The 26,883-nt window shown below is 44.0% G+C and overlaps 1 protein-coding gene across 1 annotated transcript in view; it reads right to left on the minus strand.

The window, feature by feature from the left end:
- Positions 1 to 26,883, minus strand: part of LOC122543390 (Golgi reassembly-stacking protein 2-like) — a 68,248-nt gene that overhangs the window by 16,547 nt on the left and 24,818 nt on the right. Inside the window, exons 4-7 of the mRNA XM_043682075.1 lie at positions 19,280 to 19,366; positions 16,716 to 16,846; positions 14,202 to 14,313; positions 11,211 to 11,331 (exon numbers count right to left, since the gene is read on the minus strand). Of these exons, the coding sequence (XP_043538010.1) occupies positions 11,211 to 11,331; positions 14,202 to 14,313; positions 16,716 to 16,846; positions 19,280 to 19,366 (451 nt within the window). The remainder of the gene's footprint in view (positions 1 to 11,210; positions 11,332 to 14,201; positions 14,314 to 16,715; positions 16,847 to 19,279; positions 19,367 to 26,883) is intronic.

Genomic DNA, 26,883 nt, shown 5'->3' on the forward strand with positions numbered 1-26,883 from the left:
AATTGGAGGTGTAGTGGACAGCGAAGAAGGTTACCTCAGATTACAACAGGATCTTGACCAGATGGGCCAATGGGCTGAGAAGTGGCAGATGGAGTTTATTTCAAATAAATGTGAGGTGCTGCATTTTGGGAAAGCAAATCTTAGCAGGACTTATACACTTAATGGTAAGGTCGAAGAGAGTGTTGCTGAACAAAGAGACCTTGGAGTGCAGGCTCATAGCTCCTTGAAAGTGGGGTTGCAGGTAGATAGAATAGTGAAGGCGGCGTTTGGTATGCTTTCCTTTATTGGTCAGAGTATTGAGTGCAGGAGTTGAGAGGTCATGTTGCGGCTGTACAGGACATTGGTTAGGCCACTGTTAGAATATTGCGTGCAATTCTGGTCTCCTTCCTATCGGAAAAATGTTGTGAAACCTGAAAGGGTTCAGAAATAATTTACAAGGATGTTGCCAGGGTTGGAGGAGTTGAGCTATAGGAACAAGCTGAACAGGCTGGGGCTGTTTTCCCTGGAGCGTCGGAGGCTGAGGGGTGACCTTATAGCGGTTTACAAAATTGAGGGGCATAGATAGGGTAAATAGGCAATTCACAGCTAAATGGAGAGGTAGCATATTCTGATAGTAAGAATAGGGATGCCACATAATTTGGAAGGTGCAAGTCTCGATGGGATAGAGGACTGAAGGATACAAAGACACCAACCAAAGGTGTACCGCAGATTAGAAAGGCCCATAGCATATACCCATCCAGATGCCTTTTAAAAGTTGCAATTATACCAGCCTCCACCACTTCCTCTGACACCTCATTACATACACACACCCACACTCTACATGAAAGAGTTACCCTACGGTCTCTTTTGTATCTTTCCTCTCTTACCCTAAACCTATGCCCTCTAGTTCTGGACTCCCCGACCCCAGAGAAAAGACTTGGTCTATTTATCCTATCCATGCCCCTTATGATTTTATAATCCTCTTTGGAGGTCACCCTTCAGCCCTTGAGCTCTAGAGAAAACAGCCCCAGCCTATAGCTCAAATCCTCAAACCCTGGCAACATCCTTGTAATTTTTTTCTGAACCCGTTCAAGTTTCACAACATCTTTCCAATAGGAAGACCAGAATTGCACACAATATTATAAAAGTGGCCGAACCAACGCCTTGTACAGCTGCAGCATGACTTCCCAACTCATATCTTCAATGATCTGACCAATAAAGAAAAGCATACCAAATGCCTTCTACACTATCCTATCTACCTGCGACTCCACTTTCAAGGAGCTATGAACCTGCACTCCAAGGTCTCTTTGTTCAGCCACACTCTCAACAACCTTACCGTTAACTGTATAAGTCCTTGCTAGGGTTTGTTTTCCCAAAAATGCAGCACCTCGTATTTACCTAAATTAAACTCCATCTGCCTCTCCTCAGCCCATTGGCCCATCTGATCAATATCACGTTGTAATCTGAGGTAACCCTCTTTGCTGTCGACCTCCAATTTTGGTGTCATCTGCAAACTTACTAACTATACCTCTTATGCTCACATCCAAATCATTTATATAAAATGGCAAAAAGTAGAGGACCCAGCACCATTTTGTGTGGGACTCCTCTGGCCACAGGCCTTCCAGTCTGAAAAACAACCCTCTGTTTTCTACCTTTGAGCCAGTTCTGTATCCAAATGGCTAGTTCTCGCTGTATTCCATGAGATCCAAACTTGCTAACCAGTCTCCCATGGGGAACCTTGTTGCATGCCTTACTGAAGTCCACACAGATCGTGTCCACAGCTCTGCCCTCATCAATCCTCTGTTACCTTTTCAAGAAACTCAATCAAGTTTGAGAGACATGATTTCCCATGCAGAAAGCCATGGTGACCATCTCTAATCAGTCCTTGCCTTTCCAAAAACAGATAAATCCTCAAAGTTTGTGCGAAGATTTGTAGCTCGGGTGCTCGTTGTTGTGGTTCTGTTCGCCGAGCTGGAAGTTGTTGCAACAAAAACTTCCAGCTCGGCGAACAGAACCACAACAACAGATAAATCCGGTCCCTCAGGATTCTTTCCAACAACTTACCCACCAGTGACGTCAAACTCACTAGTCTATAGCTCCCTGGCTCTCTTACCATCTTTCTGACATAATGGTACCAAGTTAGCCAACCTCCAGTCTTCTGGCACCTTGCCTGTGACTATCGATGATACAAGTATCTCAGTAAGAGGCCCAGCAATCACTTCCCTCGCTTCCCACAGAGTTATAGGGCACACCAGATCAGGTCCTGGGATTTATCCACCTTTATGCGTTTCAAGGCATCTAACATATTCTCCTCTGTAACATCGATCTTTTTCAAGATGTCACCATCTAATTCTCCACATTCTACATTTTCCATGCCCTTCTCCACAATAAACACTGACGCAAAATACTCGTTTAGTACCTACCCCATCTCCTGCAGCTCCACACAAAGGCTGCCTTGCTGATCTTTGAGGGGCCCTATTCTCTCCCTAGTTACCCTTTTGACCTTAATATATTTGTAAAAACCCTTTGGATTCTCCTTAACCCCATTTGCCAAAGCTATCTCATGTCCCCGTTTTGCCCTCCTGATTTCCTTCTTAAGTATACTCCTACTGCCTTTATACTCTAAGGGTGCATGCGATCTATCCTACCTATACCTGACATTTGCTTCCTTTTTTTTCTTAACTAAACCCTCAATTTCTCTAGTCATCCAGCATTCCCTATACCTACCAGCCTTCCCTTTCACCCTGACAGGAATATACTTTCTCTGGATTCTCGTTATCTCATTTTTGAAGGCTTCCCATTTTCCAGCCGTCCCACCTGCGAACATCTGCACCCAATCAGCTTTTAAACGTTCTTGTCTAATACCGTCAAAATTAGCCTTCCTCCAATTTAGAACTTCAACTGTTAGATTTGGTCCATCCTTTTCCATCACTTTTAGAACTAATAGAATTATGGTCGCTGGCCCCAAAGTGCTCCCCCACTGACACCTCAGTCACCTGCCCTGCCTTAGTTCCTAAGAGTAGGTCACGTTTTGCACCTTCTCTAAGAGGTACATCCACATACTAAATCAGAAAATGTTCTTGTAGACTCTTAAATTCCTCTCCATCTAAACCCTTAACACGATGGCAGTCCCAGTCTATGTTTCTAAAGTTTAAATCCCCTACTATAACCACCCTATTATTCTTCCAGATAATTGAAATGCCCTTACAAGTGTTTGTTTCTCAATTTCCCTCTGACTATTAGGGGATCTATAGTACAATCCCAATAAGGTGATCATCCCTTTCTCATTTCTCCGTTCCAACCAAATAACCTCCCTGGATGTATTTCCGGGAATATCCTCCCTAAATACAGCTGTAATGCTATCCCTCATCATAAATGCCACTCCCCCTCCTCTCTTGCCTCCCTTTCTATCCTTACTGTAGCATTTGTATCCTGCCAGTCCTGAGCCACGTCTCTGTGCTATGATATCGCAGTCCCATGTTCCTAACCATGCCCCGAGTTCATCTGCCTTCTCGGTTAGGCCCCTTGCACTGAAATAAATGCAGTTTAATTTATCAATCCTATCTTGTTCTCTGCCTGCTCTGACTATTTGACTTGCTTCTTTTCTCAAGTGTACCAGTCTCAGGTTGATCTCTTTCCTCAGTATCTCCCTGGATCCCACCACACCCCCTTACTATTTAAATCCTCCTGAGTAACTCTAGCAAACCTCCCTGCCAGTACATCAGTCCACTTCTAATTCAGTTGCAATCCATCCTTCTTGCACAGGTCACTTCTACCCAGAGAGAGATTTCAATGACCCAAAAATGTGAATCCTTCTCCCATACACCAGCTCTTCAGCCACACATTCATCTGCTCTATCCTCCTATTCTACCCTCACTAGCTCGTAGCACCGGGAGCAATCCAGATATTACTACCCTTGAGGACCTCCTGTTTAAATTCCTGCCTAACTTTGTATTTTCCCTTCAGATTCTCATCCTTTTCCCTTCCCATATCATTAGTACCAATGTGTACAATGACCTCTTGCTGGTCCCTCTCCCCTTTGAGAACATTCTGCACCCTCAGATATCCTTGATCCTGGCACCAGGGAAGCAACATACCATTCTGATTTTTCCCTGCTGGCCACAGAACCATCTGTCTGTGCCCCTGACTAGAGAGTCCCCTAACACAATCGATCGTTTGGAACCCGATGTATCCCTCATTATATTAGAGCCAGTCTTGATGCCAGAAACTTGGCTGTTCGTGCTACATTCCCCTTAAGTCCATCACCCCCTACATTTTCCAAAACAGCATCCTTGTTTGAAATGGGGATAGCCACAGAAGACTCTTGTACTGCCTGCTTTGCCTTTCCTCGGATGCTGCCTGAACTGCTGTGCTCTTCCAGCACCACTAATCCAGAATCTGGTTTCCAGCATCTGCAGTCATTGTTTTTACCTTTCTTGGAGTTAACCCATCTACCTGACTGTATCTGCGGCTTTTTTCCCTTCCCCTAACTGCCAACTATCATACCCCCTAGCTCTTGTAAATTCCACATTGCCTCCAACTGTTGCTTGAACTGATCCATTTGATCCGACAGGATTCCCGACATTTATTAATCCTCAGTAACCCTTAAACTTTCCTGAAACTCCCACATCTGACAAGAGGAGTATATCACTACACTAAAGGCAATTTTGCTCCTTCCAATCTACAGACCCAGAAAATAGTACTGTCTTATTGCTCTACAAAACACCACTCCAGACTAACTTAATATTTATGGCTTATATTTTAAAAATGTAATCAAGAGACAGATCCCAATAAAAACATAAATCAAGAAAGAACCCACTCTACTTATTATTGTAGATTTACAGCAAGGTGATACTTAAAACTATTTTCCTTTCTCTTTCTGTGCTGTGACCTCTCCCAAACAGGTCTCTCCAAGATTAGTTGTGAATTTCGCTGTTTAAGTTTTCCTTGACACACTCCAATGTCCAGCGATAGATGAATTCAAACAGTTGTGGCAGTAACTGCACAGATTCACTGCTGTGTCAGTTAGCAGCGTGGTTTTCTTTCTCGCTCTCTCTCCCTTACAGACCATGTGTTGTGCCTTTGTCAGTCCTTCTCCCTTTCAAAAGTGCTGTGGTTTTTACTTTTTTTCCCCCCAAAGTTCCAAAGCAATTGCAACAGTATCTAAAACAGTAATTGCTGCTCCTGGAATTCGAGGAAATCATCTCCAACACCAAAAATACCTCAGAAAAGGAGTAGCCTATTGCAGTCAGAAATGTTTCCCCATCCGCCATCTTCGAATACCCAGAATCCTCATGAGCAGCTATCATTCTCCTAGACCTACTGTTATCCACTCCTTTGTCTGTCTAACTGTTCTTCTCCCTCTTTGAGCTCTATCTCCACCCATCATTTACTCCTTATGCCCTGCTCCTACCCTCTCCTACATAAAAACCAACTACCCGAGCTACCATCAGATCTGAAGGATTGCTGGACCTGAAATGTTAACTCAGGTTTCTCTCCACAGATGCTGCCAGACCTGCTGATATTTTCCAACAATTTCAGTTTTTGTTTTATACTGCGCCATTAACTCCCTTGATCAGTTCTTTGGGTAACATCCTGAAGAAACTTCACCAGTTCGGGAAACAACTTTCCACACTCAAATTTACACTGACTATACCAAGTTAGATCATTATTATCCTTGCCAGTTTATCACAGATTATTATTATAGATTTTTAGTATTTTCTGTACTACTGTTATAAAGTTAAGGTCTGTAGTTCCCCAGTTTTTATCTCTCCCTCCCTTCTTTATCAGTGGAGTGACATTTGGTACCTTCTAATCTACGGAAACCGTTGCAGAATCTAACCAATGCATTCAATATTTCCATAGCTACTTCCTTCAACATTCGCAGCTGTAGACTATCAAGTCCCAAAGACCTATTAGCCTTCAGTCCCATTAATTTCTCCAATACAACATTATTAATACTAATTTCCACCAATTTCTCATTCTGCCTCATGCTTTAGACCTAGAATTCTGAGAGATATATTGCATCTTCCTCTGTGAAGTCAGAGATAGTATAATAATTCACCTTCTCTGCCATTTTACTATTCCCCATTATAGATTCTCCTGATTGCCTGTCTGTAAAAGGACACATTTATCTGAGTAAAGATTCTCTTTATACATACCAATGAAAGCATCAACAGTCCCTTTTTAATTGTTTTTTGCTAACTTCCATTAATTTTCTATTCTCGCTTTGTTGATCAGTTTCTTGATTTTCTTTTTTCTATACACTAAAATCCTCCCTTTCCTCAGCTTTACCATTATTTCTAGTAACATTACAAACCTTTTCTTTTAAGGCCTATATAATCCGTAATGTCTTGAAGGGGCAGGGGTTTGAGCACAACTGACCAAACCAGCAAAATACTAAGATTAAGAGGAAATTTATTATTTTGGAGTTTCCCATATAAAAAATACATTCTGGTCAGTCAGGATCCACCCACGAAACTGACCATATTGCTAGCTTGACCATATTGTAAGCTCACACCAATGATGCAATTAGGTAAAGCAGCTATGCACACCTTTTAAATATTTTCACTCAAATAACTGATTTAAAAGGTTGTTATATTATACTGTTTGTAAAGGAATAGCAGAGCGAGAGACAGCGCGCGCAAGAGAGAGACACAGCGAGACGGGGGGGTGCAGAGAGAGACAGAGAGAAGTGGGGGGGGAGAAAGAGACGCAGACAGAGACCTTTTGTGGGTAGTAGTATAACCAGAGGCCATTAAATATATTAAAAAACTGAAAGAACTGCAGAGGCTGTGATTCAGAAACAAAAACAGAAATTGCTGGAAAAGCTGAACAGGTCTGGTTCCTGTAGAGAGAAATCAGACTAAGGTTTCAGATTGAGTGACCCTTCCTCAGGTGGCCATTAATATAAAATAGTTACCAAGAAATCAAAAAGGGAATGGAGAAGAAACTTTCATGAAAGAATGGCAAAAATGTGGAAGTGTTACTGCATTTAAGTACAAGCCAGACAAGTATATTAAGGAGAAGGGAATAAAGGGTTAGGATGGTAGCTGTCAATGAAAATAGATGGGAGATACGAGTGAAACGTACAAACTGGTATTGGGTGGTTGGACCAAAAATGGACAGTGACATATACCATGTCTGTTCGCATGCAGTATAGGGATGGTACAGTGGCTCAGTGGTTAGCACTGCTGCCTCACAGCACCAGGGGCCCAGGTTCGATTCCAGAGACTCTGTCTGTCTGTGTGGGTTTCCTCCCACAATCCAAGGGTGTGCAGGTTAGGGTGGATTGGCCATGCTAAATTGCCCCATTGTGTCCAGGGTGGTATAGGTTAGAGTGGATTAGTTAAGGGTAAATGGGTCTGGGTGGCTTACTCTTTGGAGGGTCAGTGTGTACTTGGTGGGCCAAAGGGCCTGTTTCCATACTGTAGAAATTCTATGAATAAATCATGTCATCAACAGTTCTGAAATAACTGCCAGCTGTCCTTTACAAATGCAGTACTTCGCTACATGAGATTGCACTGAAGAATGATCTTAGTGCCGCTGTACACTGGTATCTTTATTAAGCTTTTGAGAAGAAGTTGAGTATTTTCAGCAAATCTCAACCAACATCAGAACAGCATAGACACCTGAACTTTTGTCATTAACTTCCTGCTGAAGTTGCTGATTATGACAAAATATTCCAAAATCTTCTGAAAAGTAATGTACATTGAAAAGCAGGAAGGTTGCAAGTCTGTTTTAAGAGCTACTTCTCTGGAAGCCAAACACAAGGCATAAGTGCACACTAGTGTTGAGTGCCACAGCGCTTGCACCCATCATTTTGATCTGCACAAAAATTAAAAGAAAACGAATTGCAGTCAAAGGCAGTCACATTGTGCTTGAACAATTGCAAGCGAGTGCTGAAGTGTACACTATGTAAGCCAATACCGCTACATCTTAATTCATGCAACAGTATGGTTAACAGCCAACTCTCTACAAGGATAATAGGGAAAAGTATCCAACTTCACTGGAACAATAACTTACTGTGCTAGACAGAGACAGGCACTGCTGATTAAGCAGAATCTACTGAAAATGGCTTCTAAATTAAAGATAGAAAAGGAGGATGATGAAACAGATTTATCTTGCCCATATGGGCTCTGAGTGGATAATCTCAGAGACATGATGATCCTGGGCAGGGGTTGAACCTTCTGAAAGATCAAGAGAAAACATATTGAAAAAAAATTGGGAACGATAACCAAAGAATAACCATCGCAGAAGCAGGACTCTGGGCTCAGAGTTCAGAGAGGGAGTACATACGCTTCTATACAACTGAAGCCTGGCCAAATATTGCTTACCAGTGCGGTTAACAACTAAACTCTCAAGAGTGATTTTGAGGTAGCTTTATTTTGCAACCCAATGCAACTTTATAATGAAGTGTTAAAAGTTGATGTCAGTAACAGTACAAGGTGTAATCATGGTGTCCACTGGCAGAGAGGGCAATGGACACCAATTACCTTCCTCAGCCAGTGGAGGAGCAAAGATTCACAACAGCTACATATGTGCACATGCAGTCACTCGTGTACAGATCCAACATACATAAAGCATGCATCATATGGGATAGTAAGCGTCATACAGCATGGAAACAGACCCTTCGGTCCAACTAGTCCATGATGACCATGTTTCCAAACTAAACTCATCCCGCTTGCCAGTGTTTGACCCATATCCCTCCAAACCTTATCTAAAAGGTCTTTTAAATGTTGTAACTGTACCTGCATCCACCACTTCCTCTGGCAGCTCATTCCACACACACAAGTCCCAACTACCACTCAATACTAGTATAGGGAGTTGGGAAAAAAGTGCTGACACAGTAGGTCACAGTTAATACAGCATTACTGCACGATATCTATTCTCCCTGCAATACTTTTGCGATTAAACTTTATAAGCGAAACACACTAGCACAGTCTCTCCTGTTCCCAGTGGTACAGCTCTATTCCTCCTGTCCACTCACTCCAGCACCCAAAGCTAGTGACACTACCCTTTCCATGAAAGACATGTAACATCCCAATCCAGCTCCCTGCTGTTGCAAGTGCCTGTTCACAATCTGCCAACTGATGCTTGGTGTCTGCAAACCAGTGGTTGAAAAATCATGGCTGGCTGCACACTCATGGCTGCTGGTCACAATTCTAGAGCTCTGCTCCCCCTTTCGAGCAGCTTCTCCAGTTTGTTGGACTCTTCCCCTCATGAGGTAATGGAATGTTTACAGCTCCATCAAGCATCACCAAAACCACTGGCCCAACAGCACCTCAGGCAATTCCACATTCACGTTTCCAGATTTCAGTCCAATACAGTCTTCAGAAATTTTCCAATTCTTTTAATAATTTCGATCATTTGCAATTCAACTCTATTCTTTTGACTGGCAACTGAGGCCAAATCGGATTTGTTTTCAACAGATGCAGTAGATTACATTTGTGGAGGGACTGGTAAATTTCTGTCAGATGTGGAATGATCCTTTGAGGGCTTGGACAGAGGTGAGGGGAGTGGTGTGGGTGCAGGTTTTGCAACTCCCCCGCTGTCCCCACCACCACCACCACCAGCACGCCCACACCCCACTTTTGGCACCTTCCCCTGTCATCGCTGGACTTGCAAAACCTGCGCCCACACCACTCCCCTCACCTCACCTCCATCGAAGGCCCCAAAGGATCCTTCCATATCTAGACAGAAATTTACCTGTACCTCCACTAATGTCACCTACTGAATCCGTTACATCCGATGTGGTCTCCTCTGCATCGAGGACACAGGACGCCTCCTTGCAGATTGTTTCAGAGAACACCTCTAGGACACCTGCACCAACCAACCCCACCACCCTGTGGCTGAATATTTCGACTCCCCCTAGAACATACAGGTCTTTGGACCTCCTCCACCACCAAACCGTTACCACCCAATGCCCAGAGAAAGAACGCTTCATATTGTGCCTTGGGACCCTGCAACCACACGGGATCAATGTGGATTTCACCAGTTTCCTCATTTCCTAACCCCCACATTATCGCAGGCCAAAGTCTCCAACTCAGCACTGCCCTCCTGACCTCTCCATCACCTGTCCCATCTATCCGCTCCATTCCCCTGACCTATCACCTCCTCCACCTATTGCCCCCCCACCGCCCATTTATCTCGCAGCCCCTCGGCCCATAAGCCTCATTCCTGATGAAGGGCTTATGCCCGAAACATTGATTTTCCTGCTCCTCGGATGCTGCCTGACCTGCTGTGCTTTTCCAGCACCACACTCTACTCATTCTTGCTTAAGCACTGCCTTGATTTGGAAACTGGTGAGAATTTTAAAAACACTCTGGTGCCCCACCTTACACTTTCTCCATAATCGCCGCCAAATCCTACAATCATCAGATATCTATTGGCCTAATTCCAACCTCGTGAGCATCCTCTTATTTTAAATCGGTCCACCATTTCTTGCTGTGCCCCGTACGGGGCAAGAGATATGGGGAGCTGGTTTTCAACTTCAGAGTGGGCTTGGGAGGCCAAATGTCTTACGCTTGTTCTCGTTTCCTATCTTCTGAAACCTGTATGGCCCTCTACCTCACGTTCCTCCTTCAAGACACTTTTTAAAACCAACATCTTTGGTCATCTGACCCAACAACATGTCCTTGTGTGTCTTGTCTTGCATTTGTTTCCCAATATTTCAGTGAAATATCTTGAAATTTTATTAAAAAGGTGCTGTACAAATACAAGTTAACACTTGGCAGATTACAAGAAATGTTTACACATTCCACAATTCTGTACGTCTCAGGTTCTGGCTACATTTATGCTTGAAAAGCAAAGCAACTCATGATTTTCATTTCAGATGTCAAGAGATTGACTCCAGTTAGGAGACAGGAGAGTCAAGCATTATTGAATGCTGTAAATTGGAATGGATAATGTTCCCATGCACCTGCTGCCCTTGACCTTCTAAGTGGCAGATATCATGGATCCAAGGGGTGCTGTTGAAGAAGCCTTCTATTGTTACTCCAGTGTAACCATTACATGCTGCAGCCACGATGCATGTGCCAACGATGGACAAAGCAAATGAGGGGTTAATGGACACAGTGGGTCAGCAGGATAACCAAAGTCGCATCCATGATCTAGTACGATAGAAAGCGGCCTGAAACTTATAACAGGGATGACATCTGCCAGCATTGCAGAAATCACTTCCTGAAGTAGTTTGTGACGGAAAAGCACCATTAACGCAATTCTACCAGTACCTGGTGTGAATGCGCCTGCGATTGAAGGAGATGTTGTTCCCAGCCTGAGATCGCTCAGCTCCTTTGGCAGGCCTGAGGGTATGTTACTCATTGCAGGAGCGCTCGGAGCTGAAAGAGGAACCTACAAAGAAAAGAAACTTTAGAACATAACCCTACATGTGTCATTACGAATATGGCAACATGAGAGGGGGGGAAAAATAAAATGCACATTTAAGATAGAATAATTCGAAGGCTCACTTGTACTTCCATTGGTTTCTATGCCTCCTGTAAACAATAATGGGAACTGTTTCAGTTAATTAACTGACCGATGTGGATTTCACAAATAGAAAACATCCAACAAGTAGGCCATCAAAACTATTCCTGCCAGATATCATTTTGATACCACAGGCAGAATAGGAAAGCTCTCATTCCACTTTGTGCTTGCACCAATACTGTGGTCAGAAGTCCCTGCAGGACTAGGGCTCTTCCTTGCTTGATGCGCAGTGCATTGCGTTTTGCGCTTTAACACCATGCTCAGCGCCAAAAGGAATTGTACAGTTCTCGACAGGAAATGAGACCTTCCGCTGAGAAAGGGAACAGTTTATAACACCACCCAGGATCAACACCTCAATGGCACCATCTATAAATGGAGCAGTCCTTTGCCTTCAAATCTCTACTTTGTCAAGGTGACAGGACTAAACTCACCAACAGCACATCACTCCATCCACATTTAGTGTTTATTAGCACAGGGGATTAAACTTGCCAAGTCAAACTACATCTGCAGTGCTGGCAAAACAGGTATTGCAGTCGAATCTCACCAACACTAAGCCTGAATATCAGCTCGGATGCTCAGTGTGCAAAGTCAGGGTTGATTTCCTGCTCTGCTGTGTTGGCTAATTTCACTCTTATCTCTATTATTCTTGTCAAGTAGACAACTGAAGACATTTTAGGGTCATGTATAAAGAACAACCACTCACGCTTGGTAGGAGATTGCAACAGCGAGATTCACAAACCTTGCAAAAATTGCAACAGCGTTTTTTTTATTTTTAGGGAGGGTTGGGGGTGAAAGAGAGAACACAATATTAAACTTCCATCCATAATTCCACAAGGCAATCAAGCAAACGCCAGGAAACTGGGTGACCCATCACTCACTACACTTACATTTAAATGAACTGCTGCACTCAGAAATGATGGGCTATACAGGACTTAATGAAAAAGATTTCCTCATAGAAAGGGCAGACTTGTATTCATCTATTATCGTTCACAACCTCAGGACATAACAGGCACTTTTGAAGCCTATTGTTATTAATGATTCAGGAATCAAGCACCAATTTGCACACCGCAAGGTCACACTAACAGCAGTTTCAGGATGAGTGGCCAATCTGTTTTAGGGCTTCGGGTAGAGCGATCAATATTGGACAGGACGCCACTGCTCTTCTTTCAATAAGATGTGGAACCTAATGTCCACCTTAGAATCTTAGTTAAACATCTCCTCCAAAACACAGCACACATCTGCCCATCTAATACTTTTCACCACCTCAGTACCTATATTCCCTCCGATTTTTCTTGCTGCTACACAGACCTCAGGAGTTCTGTATGCAGAACCAAAAGTCAATGTAGTCATACATCAATGGGCAGGTGGGGACAATGAACAGCTGCACAACCTTGCTCAGCACTGCACTGACACCAATGCTTCATACATCCACCAAGTCAGAATGTTCCTCAAACATGCATGTACTTAATACTCAAGCAGCCAAAACCAGCACTTCGGGCACTGTGTGCTGACGCTTGAGCAACATTTTCACTTAAACTCCAGTCCATCTTCAGGGATATTTCTTTTAAACTGCATTCCTGTCTTGGACTTGCACTCTCTTTCCCTTTCCACACCTGTCTGGTTTGTATTTCCCTAGATTAAACATCTGCCACTGTTTGATCCAATCCACTCGGAACATGATATAAACGGATATACTTATTTCCTATTACACATAGATTCTCTCAAGTACTCCTCTCAAACATGTACCAAACATTTCATACACAAGTGCACAGTTAGATTTTTTTTTATTTTGCAGCTCTGGGAGTGTCAAGAGTTATTAGGGATCTGTTTTTTTTGGGGGGGGGGGGGGGGGGGGGGGAGAGAAAGCGTGGTAAACAGATAAGAAAATGGAGTTGAAACCACAACCAGTTTAGCCATGATCTTATTGGATGGAGGAGTAGGCTTCAAGGACCTAAACAGTATTTCGGGGTAGGAGACGACGACATTCCAGCAGCCAATGCAGTCGCCATTTTGCGCACAGCAAAATCCCACAAACAGCAAATTAGAGAGTAAGAAATTTTAAAAATGGTCACGGTGAGGGGGGGGAATGGATGAGGAATCTGAAAAGCACCAGTGAAGGAAAAATATTTGCATTTACATAGCGCAACGACATCCCAAAGCACTTCATGTCAAACGAAGTATCGTTGAAAGTTATTACTAAGTTAACATCGGAAATGTGTCACCCAATTCACATACAACAAGCTCCCACAAACAGCAATATGCTGGCATGACACAAAGGAATACATACTGGCCAGGACACAGGAAACCCTCTCCTCAAATAGCTTTTACATCCATCTTTGGAATGGATACGGTTGAATCTTTCATCTGAAAGACAGCCTCCTCAGACAGTGCAGTATTCCCTCAGTACTGCCCTGGAGTGATTTTTATGCAGAAGTCCTGGAGTAGGACCTGACCCCACAACATTTGGACTCAGAAATAAAAAGGGCTAATCCATGAACCACGAGACAACAAACCACAGTTTCAAGTCAGCCAAAGCCAAACACAGTTAGCAACACAATGCTCAATACAGAAAGATCCATTTGAAGGATAGTGTTGAAATAGCCAAGATGAGAAGTTACCAAAGGTTACAAATTTGCCAGCCTTAATCTCACTTGTCCAAGCATGTTGAATAAGTATCTCAAACACAGGCAGAGAAAGACATCCACCACCTCTGTAACCCCATCTTTAATGGTGCTTACCATAGGACTCGAAGGCAGGCTAGTGCGAAGAACTGGTGATAACTTTCTCTCGGATAAATGCTTGTGGATTGGTATCCTGTGCAGGTATCCATAGCCAATGCCACAGCCCAGACTGGAAGAGAAAAGGAATGAGAAATATTTAACCTATATGCCTCATCAGTTTGCAAACACAAGATCACATCAAAGTAATGAAAATTGCTCATCACAGGGATTCCAAAAACAAAAACAAACTTACTTTCTTGGGTTTAATTAAACAAAGGGACTTCAGTACCAAGGCAAAGTGGAATGCTTCCATGCTTTGGATCTATGCACCCAGTGTCAAGCATCCTCAAAAGATTCAGAACACAGCTTTCTTTATTCACATTTGTGACTAGGACTAAACAGTGGATGCTTTTGTGCTGTCAATCTGTGATAAGCTAGATTGAAAGAATTAATTTGACACACTAGTGAAACACTTCCAACTCCAACCAAGATGAACATTCATTTACCACTGAGGCTGCCCATTTCCAATGGTGACACTGTCTAGGATCCACCCATCTTAACTGATCTGCTGCTGAAACCCTCATTCATCACATTAGCTCTGACTATTGCAACACATTCCTCATTGCTCTCTCACATTCTGCCCTCTGCAAACTGAAATGGACCTGTACTCAACAGTCTACTATCTTCTGTCTGTTAATCAATTCTCATTTGCTCATCCCATGTGCTCCTCCATGCACACGCCTCTTGCTCCACTCTCACCTATCTAGTCCTTTCATTATTTGAAAGGTGTAAAGATAAGCCCAACAAATCCATAACTGTGTTGCCAGTGTCTTTAATAACAAAATCCCATTCCGATCAGCTGTCCTCGCTGCTTTACACTGGCTTCTAGTCAAGCAGCATCCTGACTTTCCATTCCTCAGTGGGCCCAATTCTTTCTAATCTCATATCTTCCCCAGCCGCGCAAGCCTCAAGATATCTACACTCCTAACTCGAGACTCAGGCATCTCTGATTTTAACTCCCTCACATTGATGGCTTTGTGTGGGACACAAGCTCTGAAATCTCTTCCTATTTCAACTCCTTTTCAACTCTCTTTCCTCCTTTAAAGATGTTCACTAAAAACCTAGGTTTTTGACTCAGCTTTTGTTCATCTGATCCAACATCTCACAGAGCTCAATATACATTATACATGATAATATTCCTGAGATGGTGCTTGGGACAAATTAGGTTAAAGATGTTTCAAGTTGCTATTGCCCAGACTCTATGACTTTGAGCATCTCTACAAACAGCCCCAGCTTCTCCAATCTATCCACGGAACTGAATTTGCTCACCCTCGATTCGCTTTCATGAATCTTAACCTCAAATTTGCCTTCAACAGATCCACGCTGCTTTGTCTTCAATTAAAGCACATGTTCAAGTGAATGTTAATTTTGTCCCAAATTATTGTTTCTAAAACTTCCCTCACCAGACACTAAACCGATTGGCCGAATTTGTTGGGCTTATCTTTACACCTTTCAAATAATGAAAGGACTAGATAGGGGAGGGTGGAGCAAGAGGAGTGTGCATGGAGGAGCACATGGGATGAGGAAATGAGAATTGATTAACAGGCAGAAGACAGTAGGTTGTTGAGTACAGGTCCATTTAAGGATAAACCAAGACATCTTCAGTGTTACCAGAAATCATACGTGTTTACTAGAGTCCAGGTCCACGCCCCACCTGCTCTAGAGGTGTATAATAAACATCTCTGAACAGGCAGATTAAGGAAAAACAAACACAAAATTGATTAAATTTTTAGACAAGTCCCATCTGCTCTCAGGGGGTGGGGGAGGGGTAATAAAATTTCCATTGTGTGGGGTAATATTCTGGATCAAAAGGTCTCACCCACTCCAGAGTTGTCTCATGACATGGCTGAACAGGTTAAATGACAAAAAAATTTAACAAGCTACCTGCTTGGGGTCTCTTGTGGCACAGTAGGCATGACCATACTTCTGAGCTAGAAGGCCTGGGTTCAAATCCCAACTGCTCCACTGAACAGGTTAGTTAATATCTAGGAGCTTAGTACTTGGTTGAGTGATTGATTTCTTGGTGGGTTTCCCAAAACCAGAAATCCTATTTGTGGGACCAATGAGCACGCTCCCCTCTTGCACTACAAATGTTGGTTTTTCCCTTGGAATTGGTATTCTTGCAAATTGTCCTGATAAACATACAATGAAAAGCTTCAACAAAATGCCTCATTTTGTCAATACAAAAAAATTAGCTGTTGAAACAAAAAAAAAAACGAAGCTTAATGAAGTGACCTTCATTTTGCCAAACTTACATAACCAGACTGATACCGCCAATAAATCAAACAGGCAGATCCAAAGGAAGCTCAAACAAACCTGGTTTAACATTCTGCCGAACACATTTTAACAGAACGCGTCGTTTGGTGCACTCGAATTCTCTGCCGGATTGGGTAAGATTCTTCTGGAAGGTATTTGAACTGACAAATTACACTAGCAGTTTAAAAAAAAAAGGTAAATCCGACCCGGTCGTACCTGCCCTCTCCACCCCATGCACTGTTAGGCGTGATAATCACCTCCCTACAATTGTCTGTCTCAGTGTTGTACACATAGATCTTTAGTGGTTTTCCATTGTGGGATTCAATCAAGGAGAACAAGTCTTCAGACTGCAACAGAAAGAAAAACCTGGGTAAGTCTGTGCTCTGGTTTGCTCCCTCCCAGATTTGTTTACTGACAAAGTCGAGCTTTTCCTCTTCATCCCTAACCCATTCACACTCCAAAAAGTAAAGACTCCGTTTTGGTGAGAATTGTCCACTAATTGTTTCACAGTATATTTTTTAAACAAAATAGCAGATTCTGGTGATAGCTTGGCTACCAGAGTATTACATGGCAATTGCCAAACCAAGCATACTTTAGGCAGCACAGATAAGTCAAGAGAGAACAAAACAGATACTTATGACAATGCAAGAGATTGCAGTGGTTGGGCTGGAAAGAGGGGTCTTATCATTTCAGTTAATCCATAATAATAAACAAATGCAAATATAAATAATGAGCGCAGTAACGGAAAGGAGAATGAAGAGAGAGGCAGATAAAAGACAAAACGGAGACCACAGGTTAATAGAGCACTAGTCTGCATCTCCTGTCCCTGCTAGGTTACAATATTGTACATCAGATGTGCAAAATAAGGACTTGTGCAAGACGTGCAGTTTTCAGAATAAGTGCATTGAAATATATAAAGTCATTGCAAAAAGGTACAGTACATGTACCTCACAAAGTAAAACCCACTGCCCTCAAATACTACAGGGTTGCCTCCAAAATCAGAGTACCACAACGCTCTGTGCACAAAACCATTTAGGGAATTTCGGTCAGCTAGAGATATTGCCTCATTCCTGATAAAGGGCTCTTGCCCAAAACGTCAATTCTCCTGCTTCTTGGATGCTGCCTGACCTGCTGTGCTTTTCCAGCACCACACTCCCGACTAGAGATAGGACCTCTGTCCATTAGGCCATTAAATAACAGCAAGAACAAGCATTTCACATCGTGTGCCTCCGTGAGGATCAAAAGTGCACCAAACAACTAATTTGCAAATGAGAGTCTTTCCATAGTTCCTGAGGAAGGGCTTATGCCCGAAACATCAATTCTCCTGCTCCTCGGATGCTGCCTGACCTGCTGTGCTTTTCCAGCACCACACTCTCTACTCTGATCGCCAGCAGCTGCAGTCCTCACTTTCTCCTCTTTCCATAGTTTGCCTGGCAGTGTCTTTGGAGAGCAGAAGAGGTGGCACAGTGGTTAGCACTGCTGCCTCATAGCGCCAGGGACCCTGATTAGATTCCAGCCTGGGGGGACCACCTGCGTGGAGTTTGCATGTAATCCCCGTGTCTGCGTGGGTTTCCTCCCACAGTCCAAAGATGGGCAGGTTAGGCGAATTGGCCAAGCTAAAAATTGCCCACAATGCTCAGGGATGTGTAGGTTAGGTGCATTAGTTAGGGGTAAGTGTAGAGTAATAGGGTAGGGGAATGGGTCTGCGTGGGATACTCGGAGGGTCGGTGTTGACTTGTTGGGCCAAATTGCCTGTTTCCACACTGTAGGGATTCTATGATTCATTAGAATCCATCTCTGCAGAACAGCACAGATGTTGTCACACCTGTTGAATATTCCCAGCATTTTCTGTTCAAAGTAATTTGTGGGAACGTCAAGACAGCCATCAAAGTGGCCATCCGTGCATGAGCAAAGGGTCCTGGTGACGTCAGCTACTGGTAATGGATGTCCCTAAGCCAGAATGCATCTGCATGTCAACTTCATGCATTCTGTGCATAATAATGTCACTGTCTGTGCATGTGCAAATGCAGAAGACCAAATTTCCGCATACCTAGAGGAGCCAGAGACTAAGAATCCAGGAGTAGGGGCAAGAACTGGTAAAGTAGCCACGATGGGGAAATGCCGGTGCTGGACTGGGGTGGACAAAGTCAGGAGTCACAACACCAGGTGATAGTCCAACAGGTTTATTTGAAATCAGAAGCTTTTGGAGCGCTGCTCAGTCTAACAGGTGAAGTCACTTCACCTGTTAGACTATGTCTGGTGTCAAGTGACTTGTGGTAAAGTAGCAGCAGCCATTGAGCAGTGCAGCCAGGCAGTTCCTCATGGCAAGCAGGAGATAGACAAAGGCTCCCAGGCTGAATTTAGACTGAACAGCAAAGACTATGCCCCAGCCTGGCACTTAGCAGCCACCAAATGCTCAAGGGCTGGCTCAATCTACTATCCCTGCAGCTGGAAAGCAGTGGCATTCTTGCCACTTTGCAGTGATGGTATACTGCCTGCTGGAGCAGCCTACACCTTTTGTGCTCCTTGTGCCACCTCGAAGAGGCACTCCTATGATATGCATGTTTTCTGTTTTTATTTTAGACTTCCAGTATCTACAGACTTTTGCATCTTCCACAATTTATTGCTCTGACAACTTTGGCTTCAGAAGGAACATATTTTCTGCAGTCTACGTGCTTATAGATACGGAATCCCAACCTCAAAAAGGTTAATGGATTGTTGGTTTACACACACAAATCCAATAGCTTCTCTGAAAGGAAAAGGAAACATTGTGCAGCTACCTCACGGAGGATTGCTTCAGCTCCAATTATGTAGTCTGTGTATGGTCTCAAGCCAGCCAGTGCAGCAGGGGAATTGAGCTCCACTTCCTGGGGGAAAAAAAAACCATATTGTTGAAACACAAACAACAAATAAACATACTCCTAAAGACAGGCAAAGCAAGTCACTCTTACAAACCCTCACCCAAGTGAGCAAAGTATCACAAGAGAGCTCATGCTTGTGCTTTGAAAAATTGTTCCCACTTGGTAAATTTGGCACACAATCAGCCAGCTATTTAAGAGGCAAAGCATTACAACGCACACACACAGGTATCCTAACTGATATTTCCCCTCCCCATTCCAATGTCTAATTGGATCACTTGAACCTCTAGCCTGGCTGAGTTCTGCCGAGATCAGGTATTAAACTTGGTATCAAGCAGTCTGTACGGTTCAGTGCAAGATGTCATTTTGAGAAAAAAAAAAGGGAATTGATTCAATTTTTATAAGTTTTAGACAGATTACAAGTCACCTCAAAGTGGGATTACCCAGTCAGTCAGTCATAATACTCAGGAGTTTGATCAACCACTCAGATGAATGGAGGATTAATGTCAATTCCAAGCAGAAACATGCAGTCACTATCATTATTCAGACAAATGTCATTATCCTCAAAGTGATAACTAGAATATTGTGTTACATAAACACACCTTATTTAAAAACAGACACACTTTACTGTTAGACAGTAAGTCAAGAGTGCGGTGCTGGAAAAGCACCACACACTCAGCTCTGATCTCCAGCATCTGCAGTCCTCACTTTCCCGTTAGACAATAAGACCAAGATTGTAGGGGCTCTTGTGGTGCAGTAGTAGTGTCCCTACGTCTGAACCAGGAGGCCTGGGTTCAAGCCCCACCTGCTCCAAAAAGGTGTGAGATAACATATCTGACCAGGGCGAATATTCTATTCATCACTTTGATAATGACGACAACGACAACAACATGTCGGAATAATGATAGTGACTGCATGTTTCTGCTTGGAATTGACAGCACGTGGCACAGTGGTTAGCACTGCTGCCTCACAGCACCAGAGACCCGGGTTCAATTCCCGCCTCAGGTGACTGGCTGTGTGGAGTTTACACATTCTCCCAGTGTCTGCGTGGGTTTCCTCCGGGTGCTCCGGTTTCCTCCCACAGTCCAAAAATGTGCAGGTTAGGTGAATTGGCCATGCTAAATTGCCCGTAGTGTATGGGGTAGGGGTAAATGTAGGGGAATGGGTCTGGGTGGGTTGCGCTTAGTTAGGTCGGTGTGGACTGGTTAGGCCGAAGGGCCAGTTTCCACACTAAGTAATCTAATCTAATCCTCCATTCATCTGAGTGGTGGATCAAATTCCTTAGTAATATGAGTGGGTAATGCCTGATTAGATTAGATTAGATTCCCTACAGTGTGGAAACAGGCCCTTCGGCCTAATCAGTCCACACCGACCCGCCGAAGAGTTACCCACCCAGACCCATTTCCCTCCGACTAATGCACCTAACACCATGGGCAATTTAGCATGGCCAATTCACCTAACCTGATGAAGGGCTTTTGCCCGAAACGTCGATTTTCCTGCTCCTTGGATGCTGCCTGACCTGCTGTGCTTTTCCAGCACCACACAATATTTCTGAATAGGCTGATTAGGAAAATATCCAGAGACTAAGATTGCACTGCCTGAACAACAGTAAATCTTATGACTGTGAGACATTGTGTTATGAGATATTGTTATAGGCTCTCTATTAACCCACTCATCAGCTCACTATAATAATTAATATCAGGTTCCCAATCATTCATAATCCTTTACTAACCCATTATTTACTAAAACACCACTCATTCATAAAACCACAGTACTGTCATATCCAAATGTTAAAACAACTCCCTCAAATCCATTACTGCATTTCCACACCTTATTAGCCCTTGCTACAAGCAGTATTTACCTCTGAATGAGTGCAGCATTCAGAACAATACCATCCCCTCGGAGTCTCCATGAAACATAATATTAAATCAGCCCTTACCAACCATCTCCTGAACCCGAATAGATTAAGTACTCGTTAAATACCTTTTAACTGGGCCACTATCCCTAAGTGTTTCCACGAAATTGCATGAATGAATGAAACTCATACTAGCAAATCGTAAATAAATCTCACAACCCAGCTGTAGTAATCAGTTTAATATCCTTTATTAAGTATAGGCACAATTTTTAACTTATTTAGAGCATATAGGCCTAGCATTTTAACTAATATTTACTAACTTAAAAGACAAAAGGACTAACACCTCCTAATTATGTAAGCAGACTGGACAGATGTCCCATCAGAAGGAACAGCCAGCACTTAGGAGATGGGTTAAAACATGCGTTGTCTTCCAAGACAGAAGCCCTGTAAACCTTTGTGTACCAGAGATTTAAAACAAAGTAACACCATAGTAATAAAATTTTAATATACATAAGTAGTTTGTATAAAGGGGCTCTTGTAAGAGCTGTATTTCAAGATTCTGTTGCTGCCTCAAACTTGTGCTGAGATTGCTGAATAAAAGAGGCTATTTTTGCCACACACCGATTCCAGTCATTATTTGACAATGATACCAGATATTGCTGCTATTTACACACACAACTTATGTACCCTAAAGTTGCCGTCTGACTTGTGCTGTGCACTTGCACTACGGCCTTTGCAAAGAAATATTCTAGGCTTACTATTAAGCTACCACTGAAAGGCATAGAATCGGTCATAAAATTGCTGCATTTGCACAGTCGAAACAAAAGCAGAAATTGCTGGAGAAACTCACCAGATCTGGCAATATGCAGTCTATGCATCTCCATAGCTACAGCCAGACCTGCTGAGTTTTGCCAGAAGTTTCTGCTTTTGTTTAAGATCTTCAGCATCTGCAGTTCTATATTTTTCAGAATGTTTAGCCCCATCCATTCCAGCCCAAGTATATTTTACAGCATGGTAACGTGTTAATTGACAGTGAAAGTTAACATCTCCTTCCTTGCATAATTTGACACAGAACTCACCCACACTAATTTACATAGCTTTCTCACTCCCTGCACTATTAATTTCACGATCTGTCAGTCTGCTCAGTTAAGGAATTGTGCAGTCGCTCACCCTGTTCAGTCAGGTCCAGGATACCCTGACGTCCCCTGCTGTGATGTTCATCAGTTCACACTTTCAACAACTTGCCATGCAAAAAAAAAATTAAAAACCTAACAATGCAAAGATAACTGTAACTGATAGTAAAATGTCAAGCCACTCCAAATGCAAGTGAGTCCTGTTCAGAAGAACCTTCTCCAATAATTTCCCGACCACTGATGGAAGGCTCACCGGCCTCTAATCTCCTGGATTATCCCTGTGGTCGCTCTTGAACAAAGGGACGACACTGGCTATTCTCCAGCCTTCTGGGACCTCAGCTGTGACGAAAGGGGATACAAAGATCTCTGCCAAGGCCACCTTGTCTCCTTCAGGATCCAATCAGGCCCTGGGGACTTATCTTCCTTAAATGTTTTTCAAGACATCCAACATCCTCTCCTTAAAGCAAGATGTCCTCGAACATCAACATAATCCTCTCTAAATTTACCATCACCCACATCTTTCTTCTTGGGGAATGTTGATGCCAAGTACTCATTAAGGACCTCACCCACTTCCTATGTCTCCACACAAACTGGCTCCTTTGTCCTGGAGTGGACCTACCTTTTCCCTAGTTACTCTCTTACTCCTAATATCCATGTAAAACACCTTGGGACACTCATTGATCCTTATAGCAAAGGACATTTCCTGGCCCCCCTCTAGCTCTCCTTATTCCTTCAAGTTATTTCCTGCTTTCTTGGGTATTTGATTGGTTTCCTAAACCTTACATATGCTTCCTTTTTCTTTACATCTCTCATTGTCCAAGGTTCCTGAATCTGGCCATCCTGGTCTTTCATCCTCTCAGGGATATGCTGGTCCTGAACTCTGGTCAACTGGTTTTTAAAAGACTCCTGTCAGGAACTGGGGGCACATCGGACTAATACTGTTCTAATTTGCCTTCCCCGAATTTAGCACTTTTACCCGAGGACCAGTCTTCTCCTTTTCCATAACTTGGAGAATAATGATCACTGTTCCCAAAATGTTGCCCCACTGAAATTTTGATCATCTGGCCAGGCTCATAGACCAACTAGGGAAGGGGCTGTACTAGACCTTTTATTGGATAATCTACATATCGTTTCAAGAATCCCTCCTTGATGCACCTAACAAATTCTGCTCCATCTAAATCCCTGGCACTAAGGAGGTCAGTGAAAATTGGGATATTATAATCTCCCACTACCACAACCCTGCTGTTTTCACAAAATTCCATGATTGGCAACTTGGGCACAGAAATGGCAGATGGAGTTTAATCCAGACAAATGCAAGGGGATGCACTTTAGAAAGATCAAATTTAGGTGTGAATTATACTAGAAATGGAAGAACCCTTAGGAACATTAACATACAGACGGAGCTGGGCGTGCAGACCCATAGTTCCCTAAAAGAGGCAACACAGGTGGCCAAGGTGATTAAGGCAGCATATAGTTTGCCTCCCTTCATTGGCCAGGGCATGGGGTACACAGTTGGCAAACCATGTTGCAGCTATACAAAACCCTTGTTCGGCCACATTTGGAGCACTGTGTGCAGGTTTAGTTGCCACAATACCATGAACTGGAAGCTTTGGAGAGAGTGCAGAGAAGGTTCACCAGGGTGTTGCCTGGTCTCGAGGAAACATTAAGAAGTGTAGGATTGTTTTCAATGGAAAGATACCGGCTGACAGGAAACCTGATAGAGGTCTACAAAATTAGGAGAGGTATAGATGGGGTGGATAGTCAGAGGCTTTTGCTCAGGGCTGAAGTTTCAATTACAAGAGGGCACAGGGTCAAGGTGAGAGGGGAAAAGTTTAAGGGAGATGCGCGAGGGAGGTTTTTCACACACAGTGGTAGGAGCCTGGAACACACTGCCAGAAGAACAGGCACATTGGTGACTGGATGGATGGATGGATACATGAATAGGGAGGGAAGAGATGGATATGGACCAAATAAGGGCAAAAGGTTTTTTTTAAAAGTTTAGTTAGGGCAGGATGAACAGCGCAGGCTTGGAGGACCAAAGGGCCTGTTCTGCACTGTACCTTTGTTCACATATCCGTTCCTTTAATTCCTGCTGGCTATCGGGAGGGCTATAGTATAGCCCCATCATAGTAGCTGCACCTTCTTTACTCCTGAGTTCTACCCATGCAGCCTTCCAGGACGAGGCCCTCCAAGATGTCCTCTACTTATCACAACTGTGACATTTGCCTTTATCAGTCATGCAACTCCCACCCCTTCTACATCCCTATCATGCCTGAAACGTCTAAACCCTGGAACACTGAGCTGCCAGTCCTGCCCTTCTCTCAACCAGCTTTCTGTAATGGCTACCACATCATAGCTCCATGTACTAATGAAGGCTCTCAGCTCACCTGCCTTATCGGTTATTCTCCTTCCATTAAAACTTCAGACTGCCTGTCTAGCAAGGTTCATTAATCTGGCCCTGCCTGTTCTTCATACCAGATATATTTGATTTTACATTTGTATTTAAAAAAAACAAAGCGGTTAGGATCTGGAATGCACTGGGCGAGAGGGTGGGGAGGCAGATTTAAGTGTGGCTATCAAAAGGACATTGGATCATTATTGGAAAAGGAAGAACGGGCAGGGTTATGGGGAGACAATTAGATGGGGTCGGGTCGGGTCAGGTCAGGTTGGGACAAAGAGTGGCACTAGGTGAACTGCTCCTTCAAAAAGAGCTAGCCCACAGGTGACAAGCCAAATCGTCTTCTGCTGTGCTGCAACAATTCTGTGAAAATACTTGAAAGCCATTGAAATACTTTCGAAGCATTTCATATTTCACTCCCTCAATGGTGCGAAGTAGCCAGGCACCTGAATTGGTGAGGAAGAACAGCCTGCAGGTTTCCCTTTAAACAAAGGGATTTTATAGGCCCACAGGGGCCATTCACACTCTGCCAGTCAAGCAAAATGTCTTCAGAGTAGATCTTGCGCAGCTGCCTTTTCCTTCCTCTCAGGTGGTTCAGCTCTTGACAACTTTTCATCCATGTGTTTATCCAATGACCATTTAAATGCCCTTAAAGTTGGTGAGTCTACTACTGTTGTAGGCAGGGCGTTCCACGTCCCTACTACTCTCAGAAGAAACTACCTCTGACATCTGTCCTATATCTATCACCCCTCAATTTAAAGCTATGTTCCCTCGTGCTAGCCATCACCATCTGAGGAAAAATGCTCTTGCTCTCCACCCTATCTAACCCTCTAATTATCTTGTATGTCTCTATTAAGTCACCTCTCAACCTTCGTGTCTCTAATGAAAACAGCCTCAAGTCCCTCAGCCTTTCCTCTTGAGACCTACCCTCCATACCAGGCAATATTCTAGGAGATCTCCTCTGCACCCTTTCCAAAGCTTCCACATCCTTCCTATAATGCGGTGACCAGAACAGGATGCACTATTCCAAGTGTGGCCGCACCAGAGTTTTGTACAGCTGCAGCATGACCTTGTGGTTCCGAAACTCAATCCCTCTCCCAATAAAAGCTAACACATCATATGCCTTCTTAACAATGCACACTACACCGCCCCCATGACCAACTCCAGCCCCACACCAGGTCCCAGGCCCTAGCTCCCAGCCCTGCCGTATTTTCACCATCCCTCCAGACCTCCCCCTCTCTGAGGACGAATGATCAGTCCTCAGCAGAGGCCTCACCTTCATTCCCCAATGCTCCCGGATCAATGAGTTCGACACGCGGCGAGACATCAAGCATTTCTTCCGCCGCCTTCGCCTCTGCGCCTACTTCTTCAACCAGGACACTCGCCCACCCTCTGACGACCCCTTCTCCCGCCTCCAACACACCCCATCCACTTGGACACCCTGTGCTGGCCTCTTAACCACCCTCGATCTCTTCATATCCAACTGCCGCCGCGACATTGACCGCCTCAACATGTCCACCCCTCTTACCCACTCCAACCTTTCACCGTCACAACACGCAGCCCTCCACTCCAGCCCCAACCTCACCATGAAACCGGCAGACAAGTGAGGCACGGTGGTAGTTTGGTGCACCGATCTTTATACCGCTGAAGCTAGATGCCAACTCGCGGACACCTCCTCCTACTGTCCCCTTGACCATGACCCCACCTCCCACCACCAAACCATCATCTCCCAGACCATCCATAACCTCATCACCTCGGGGGATCTCCCATCCACCGCCTCCACCCTCATAGTCCCACAACCCCGCACCGCCAGTTTCTACCGCCTGCCCAAAATCCATAAACACGACTGCCCCGGCCAACCCATTGTCTCAGCCTGCTCCCGGCCCACCGAACCCATCTCAGCATACCTCAACACTGTCCTGTGCCCCTTAGTCCAAGATTGTATTGGCGCTACCTTGTGCTCCCACGAGGAGGTTGAACAGTTCATCCACTTTACTAACACCTTCTACCCCGACCTCAAATTTACCTGGACCATCTCAGACTCCTCCCTCCCCTTCCTAGACCTCTCCATTTCTAATCTCGGGCGACCGACTCAACACAGACATTTACTACAAACCGACCGACTCCCACAACTACCTAG

The sequence above is a fragment of the Chiloscyllium plagiosum genome, chromosome 43 (assembly GCF_004010195.1).
Source record: "Chiloscyllium plagiosum isolate BGI_BamShark_2017 chromosome 43, ASM401019v2, whole genome shotgun sequence".
NCBI classification, from domain to species: Eukaryota; Metazoa; Chordata; class Chondrichthyes; order Orectolobiformes; family Hemiscylliidae; genus Chiloscyllium; species Chiloscyllium plagiosum.